Here is a 6,402-nt window from a genome sequence, read left to right on the forward strand (position 1 = left end):
CTAATGCTCGCACCATTCACTCCCATTCGATTTGGAATGTTTTCATTCTGAAAAATTATAAATACAAAGATAAAACTGCATTTCTTTTATACAGAAAATACAAGGTAGATTGTCCGGTTTTCCTTTTTCAACAAAGGATTTCATTCTTTGTCAACAACAGACAAAAAGAGTAAAAGTATGATTATATATATATTAAGCAGGTTTCTTCAGCGATGTTCCAGCACAGCGTTAGTTCAAGTTTCTCAGTCAAATTTTGAAATGTTAGTTTGTGTCCTCCATCTTCTTCTTTGAGGCCATCATGGCTCTCTTGATTTGTTCGAAGGACACAAACATCACAACGTTCCATGATCCCAACCTCAGAAACGAGGGCACAAATCTAAAAGGAGCAACGATAAGAGGTTTTATGGTTAAAAAAAATCAAAGCTAAAATAGGTATTGCCTTACCATTTTTATCAAATGACCTGAGGGACAAATGTCCCCAAACAAATGAGTTCACCCTAGGGGTCAGAGAAGAAGAACTCACCCTTTGTAGAAGGCAGTGGGCCCCTCTTTAGTCATCATGGTCCAGGCACAGTTTATCGCACTCTTGTACTGGCCCGGTGGTGAGTTCATGTATCTAGTTTTCACCACATCTACTGGAGAGGCTATCACTGTGGTAACAAAGCCGGCTCCAAACGCAGATACAAAGTGGCACGGCAGATTATCTGTGGAGAGAAAACAACAGTAACCATAGGGTCTTTGTTCTCAGGTGAGCGGTATAGAATTTCATGTCAGCAGATTATATAAGCCTCGGAATGGGGCAATATAAATGATCGAGATAAATGCCATATTAACTGCTATATTTACAGCACTGTGAGGGGACGATACACCATGTTCTGTGTGCTGTTATCAGCTGTGGTGGAGTTGAAAGGGGTGAGAGGGTGTGTGGTTTTCTACCCAATCAGCTGTCACTCTCTGGGATGGCATTATGTGTGTGTTACTGAAGTCAAACAAACATGCATGAGCTCTCCCACTCACCTGACAGGAGGTTGTGTTTGAGGATGGCCTCTTTGATCAGATCATATGTGACCAGCTCTGTGCAGTTGACCAGTGCATTTCTTGTGATGTTTGGTAGTGTGCCTTCAGAAAGCACAAATAACAATACTTTTATAAATGTTTGATTTCTTTTTATTAATCAGTTATAAATCATGTCCAGGGCTTTCTGAATGTCACCTTTCCAGAGTCCACGTATCCCCTCATTCTGGAAGATGAGTTTATATGCCTGCATGGTGCCATTGTAGCGACGGGCCACACCATCCAGGTTCATCTGGGCCTGGAATCGAACCTTGACCACATCAGTGGGTTGTGCAAAGGACACGGCCATGGCACCTGTGGTGCAGCCGGCCAGGATACGAACCAGCACACCGGGATCTGGAGAAGGACAGACAGAAACAATCAGTGTTGAAATATGTACATTTACTCAATTATTATAATTAAAAATAGTTTTTCTTGAATATGCTTACATTTTCATTGTCAAATGAGCTGTTGATATTTTTCTCCATTAATTGATTAGTGGTTTTCTCTCTTAAATGGTACAAATTGTCGATCAGTATTTTTCCCAAAGCCCAAGATGACACAAATATCTTGTTCTGTCCACATCCCAGACATATTCAGACCAAGGCCATAGAGAAATTTAGAACCCAGAAAATATTTACATTAATGAAGCTGCAATTGCAGATTTTTCACTTTTTCATTTTAAAATTGCTCAAACTGTTCAATTATTAAAATAGTCGGCGATCAATTTAATTTTTGACAACTAATCGATTAATCGTTAAATCCTTGCAGTTCTAACATATTTACTGTTAATATTAACACTTAATTCTAAAAGAAAAGAAAATCCCTGAAGCACTTCTTGTCAGGAAGCTGCCTACCAGCGGAAAGTAAAGCTACTGCTACTGTCAGTGCGCGTGCATAGCTAGCTAGTTCAACTAGCGAGCTGGCAGAGAATTTTGGCGAAAGGGACAACACCAAAATCAGGGTGAAAAGTAAGTTGTGCTGAGTGTTGAGGATAAGTGCTTGTCAGCTGCAAAGAACTCATCTTCAAATTTGAGAAACGTCTGCACAGCTCCACACCAGCAACACTAGTGGCGACGAAGAGTCCATGTTTTGTTGTTTTCATTGAAACAGCTGTGCATAATACTGTATGCCTCAGCCAAGTTCGCTGTCAGATAATGAATTGTTGTAAAGGTTATATAGCATCTGTCATTCCTGTTATTAGGCTGCAGAGTTACAGATAATGGGCCGTAAACTAGGCTATGCAATGACGGTAGAGTAAATACATTCAAAGGTAGACGTACATTAGGCTACATGCTGTGCTAACAATATAACCGACATGCGTAACGAGTCGCAAAGGGGGTTTTAAGTGTTGCTAACGCAAAAGTAACGTAACGAGTTACTTTCAAAAGTAACGTTACCCAACACTACAATTGGAACATCATTCAGTGTCACTAGCCTCAGGTATTTATACTGTGCACGTCGCCTAAATCTTTTATTACACCTTGAATTTACTCTAGAGTCTATATTTCATTTTGTGCAACTGCATCCCAGTACTGCTCATACTCTTGTCTATATAAACTATACAGCTGCTGCGACACATCTGTCAGTCAAGGACAAAATGTCCCTCCACTGATGTTTAAGTGTTCTTTTTGTTCCTTTTTTAAAAAAAAATTTATTAAGGGCCTAAGGATAGAGGGTGTGACATGTTGTAAAGCCTGAGACAAATTGGTGATTTCGGGACCATATAGATAAAATTCACTTGAGTTTAAATTCATCCTTCAACCATTTATGGCACAAGAGGAAGTGTGATCTGTGATTGTTTGTGATTGTCTGTGAGTGTGAATTATTTAGAAGTTTCTTGTTTTAAAAACTTTTTTCATGCATTGAAAAGTAACCGCTTACTGTCTTTTCCCCCGGTGTAAAAGTTCTTGACGTTGTCGTAGAGGCCGATTCTAATGGAGGCGAAGCACAGCTGTCTCTGCAGCCCGGCAACCAGCCCGTTGTACAGAGACTTGGGCCCCTCTGTTCGGATCATGGTGCTGATGGTCCCAAACACCCCTTTGTAGCGGATTCCTCCCACTGCCGTCTTCTCTCCCTGAATCTGAGGTCACACATTGTACTCAAGAATCAAACCAATTTTACAGAACTAAGGTAGAAAGCTACATAAATGTGAATGGGTGAATTTGATTGACTGACTACTTTTAGAATATAATAGCAGATGCATTGCAGTAAATAAAAGGAAAACATGGGTGAGATTATGGACATTAATGAACAAAGGTTTCCTTCTTTTTTCAGTGTTTTTGAACAGATACCTGTAGTCTGACTTTGGCTGTGTCCAGAGGAAAAGTGACAATATCAGCTATGCAGGCTGCAGCTCCAGCACTCGCCATCTTCACCCCCAGTGGAGGGGGAACATCTGAGGGTTTAAATCCCACCATGGCTCCTAATACTGGGATTACAGGTATGCAGACACACAGAAACACCGGCACAATCAGATCAAACCACCATATAAACATTAACCTCACAAGCTGTCATTCAAACTGAAAGGTAAGTGAAAGAGGATATGTTTTACGAGCCAACAATCCAACATACTTACATTGTTTGTCTAAAAATTTAAAGGTTCCTGTTGATCATCAGGTGTGCGTCCCGGGGCAGGATATGATAGGCCAGATTATAATCCATAAATGGCCCGACTCCTCGGAAAGGAAAGATGCATCTTTTGCTCAGTATTTATATATCTTCTGGCTGGCTTAGTTTTTTATGACATCCACAGAGAGGCGTTACTGTGTACTCCTCTACGCACAGGTCAAATCAAAGTCCACCGACTGTCAGAAAGTCAATGTTCAATTTAGCCCACAGTGCAGGCACTTTTCTGAAAAACAACCATTTTACTTCCCCATTTGTTAGTGCAACATCAGAAACTTTGCATCCAAACTGTGCTATATTTCTACCAAAAAATTATTCTCCTTTTTGCCTCTGCCTCATTTGTAATCAGCACTTTCTCTGTGTCCACAGTCAGTGCAGTAAGAAGATTTTTAAAAATACTAGAAGATATTTCTTCTGTCCTGTGTTGTCACTTTTGATAATAAGATTTAATGACTTTATTAAACCAGGCGTCTGCACTAAACAGCAGTCATAATAAAGCACTATCAGATGAGTTCATTGCAGGCGCGTCTCTGCTCTCAGCCAATGAGAACGGGTGTGTGACCAACAGAGAAAGTGTTTGGAGCTGATTGGCAGCAGTAACAGCCAAACCTCACACCAGGCTGCCCGTACACTTTTGTTATGGGGTTATTATATCATACAGAATTTGCTTAATTATGTTTTGATATATATATATATCCACATTATATCTTCATTTATGTTTTCCTAATACTAGACACTTTCCATATGACTTTACACAAAAGCTTTGTGGGGGGGGAGTACTGACGTGAACTAGTGACTGAAGGTCGCTCAGATAAGAGCTTTGCATCACACCGTGTTTGGCCTCTCAGCAGTTTGGCAGCAGTGGGGCCTGTTTCATAATTTCTTATCCTAAATCTAACCTGCATTGGTTCTCAAACAAGGGCGGACAATATGGAGAAAAACAGATTTGGGAAAGGGGGGGGGGAAAGCAAGAAAAACTAATTTCCCAAACTCCCAGCTGCTAGTTCATTTGGTGCAACTCACTAAAAACAAATAAAACTTTAAGGTAATTTGGAGGCTGTAGTTTTTTGTCTGATGAGTTGTAGCCGATTTTTATAGGTGTTTCCAATATTTTTCCCGCCAAATTAACTGTATATTAATTGAATATTAGTGCAATATAATTCAACAGTACCGCAAAGTACAGCTACGCTTAGAGGGTAACTTATGCCTCTAAAACAGAGGTTTATGTCAGGAATGGCTTAGTACGGCCTGAAACACAAGCCCCTCAAGCGTCCTCTTTATGCCATCATGGTTATTTGTCCTCATTCATATAACCAGAAACTATTAGAAACCAAAACTGAACTGGATTTCTGGAAAGACAAGAGGAAGAGTCAGACCATAAAAGAGAAAATGTCATCTATCCTAGCCTAACAAAGATCATTTCTGATGGATCAATCATTTATAGTACAGCTCAGTCATGTGTATGAGAGGGGAATCCTCTCTTCAATCTGCAGAAAGTGTCGTTTGAAGTGAGCTCACTTTGCTGTGATTGGTTTAAGTGAGCCACAACCCCAGTGTGCTTGGTCTACAGAGAGAGAGAGAGAGAGAGAGAGAGAGAGAGGCCCTAATACTGCTGAGTCTTTGCATGCCAGATCATCGAGACAGAGAAACTTGTAACTACACAAAAAATGCCCAAAATGCCCTTTGACACACATCGCCATTTTTACTCCCTGACATGACAGCAAATTATGACCTTAGCTGCCCATACAATATACTACATATTTCAGGACTCTAAGCATGTAAGGAAACACCTAAACAACAGCAGATGAGAGTGTTGTCAGTGTCTGAGAGAAAGAATTCAGTGTCAGTTTGTCAGAATCAGCACGAGAAGAAGACAGATACGCATGTGTTCCTGCCCTTAAAATGTAATCTGTAATGTAAAATGTGATCAGTGATGGAAGAAGTATTCTCAACCTCGACTGAAGTGAAAGTTACATCCTGCATTCATCTTTCTTAAAGTAATAATCTTTATTTTTCATTTAAATGAATGTCTGTTAAGTCCCTATCTATGTCTATCTACACCGAATGAGGTAACACAATGGTGATTGAGCCTATGGCCCACTGATGAAAGCCTTTGCATTTGCAGTATTACAGACTGGGTGTCTGTGGCGACATTCACAGAAAAAAATCACAAGCAGCGACCAGTTAGTGATGCGTTTTCCATCAGCCAGCAGGGGTTGGTCTGCCAGAGAGGGTAGGCGGAGCTAAGCGGCTGCAAGTGTTGCAAGTAAACAGTAATCTACTATGGCTGAACTAACAAAGAAAAGATCGATGACTACAGATACAACTTCAAAAATAAGTGAAAATCCAAAGAAAAAGAAACAAATTCAACGCTCAGATGAAGGCAAACAGTCTAAAAAGGAAAGCGACCGTCAGCGAGGAAAATCAGGAGTTACAACCGGAGCCAACCGTGGACGTCACACACGCAACACTGTTTGAAAATCTGGGAAGTGTGCTCCCGCAATTGCCATTTATTGCCATAAGGCGCCGCCAAATAGAAAGAAACTGAGATATTCACTTTAAATTTAAAACAGCTAACGCCGCAAACTACTGTTTTAACCATCTACTGTTGTTGTATGGACCCCAGGAAGACTTGTTAGTTGCGGTAATAACTAATGGGGATCCTGTGTAAAGAAATAAATGAACTGGAAAAAGTCAATAAAAGAACCTTCAGTGCAATTT

At 40.4% G+C, this 6,402-nt stretch overlaps 1 protein-coding gene across 1 annotated transcript; it reads right to left on the reverse strand.

The window, feature by feature from the left end:
* Window positions 1–261: 261 nt before the first annotated feature.
* On the reverse strand, window positions 262–3,473 carry ucp1 (uncoupling protein 1). The gene is made up of 6 exons (XM_069665846.1): window positions 3,348–3,473; window positions 2,938–3,136; window positions 1,213–1,410; window positions 1,018–1,119; window positions 524–704; window positions 262–376 (listed from the first exon to the last, which is right to left on the reverse strand). Exons 1-6 carry the CDS (start codon window positions 3,471–3,473, stop codon window positions 262–264), a joined length of 921 nt encoding a protein of 306 aa, XP_069521947.1.
* Between the last annotated feature and the right edge of the window lie 2,929 nt (window positions 3,474–6,402).

This window comes from Semicossyphus pulcher, unplaced genomic scaffold (genome assembly GCF_022749685.1).
Source record: "Semicossyphus pulcher isolate SPU_LCO1_2020_fin unplaced genomic scaffold, fSemPul1.0.p SCAF_17, whole genome shotgun sequence".
Classification (NCBI taxonomy): Eukaryota; Metazoa; Chordata; class Actinopteri; order Labriformes; family Labridae; genus Semicossyphus; species Semicossyphus pulcher.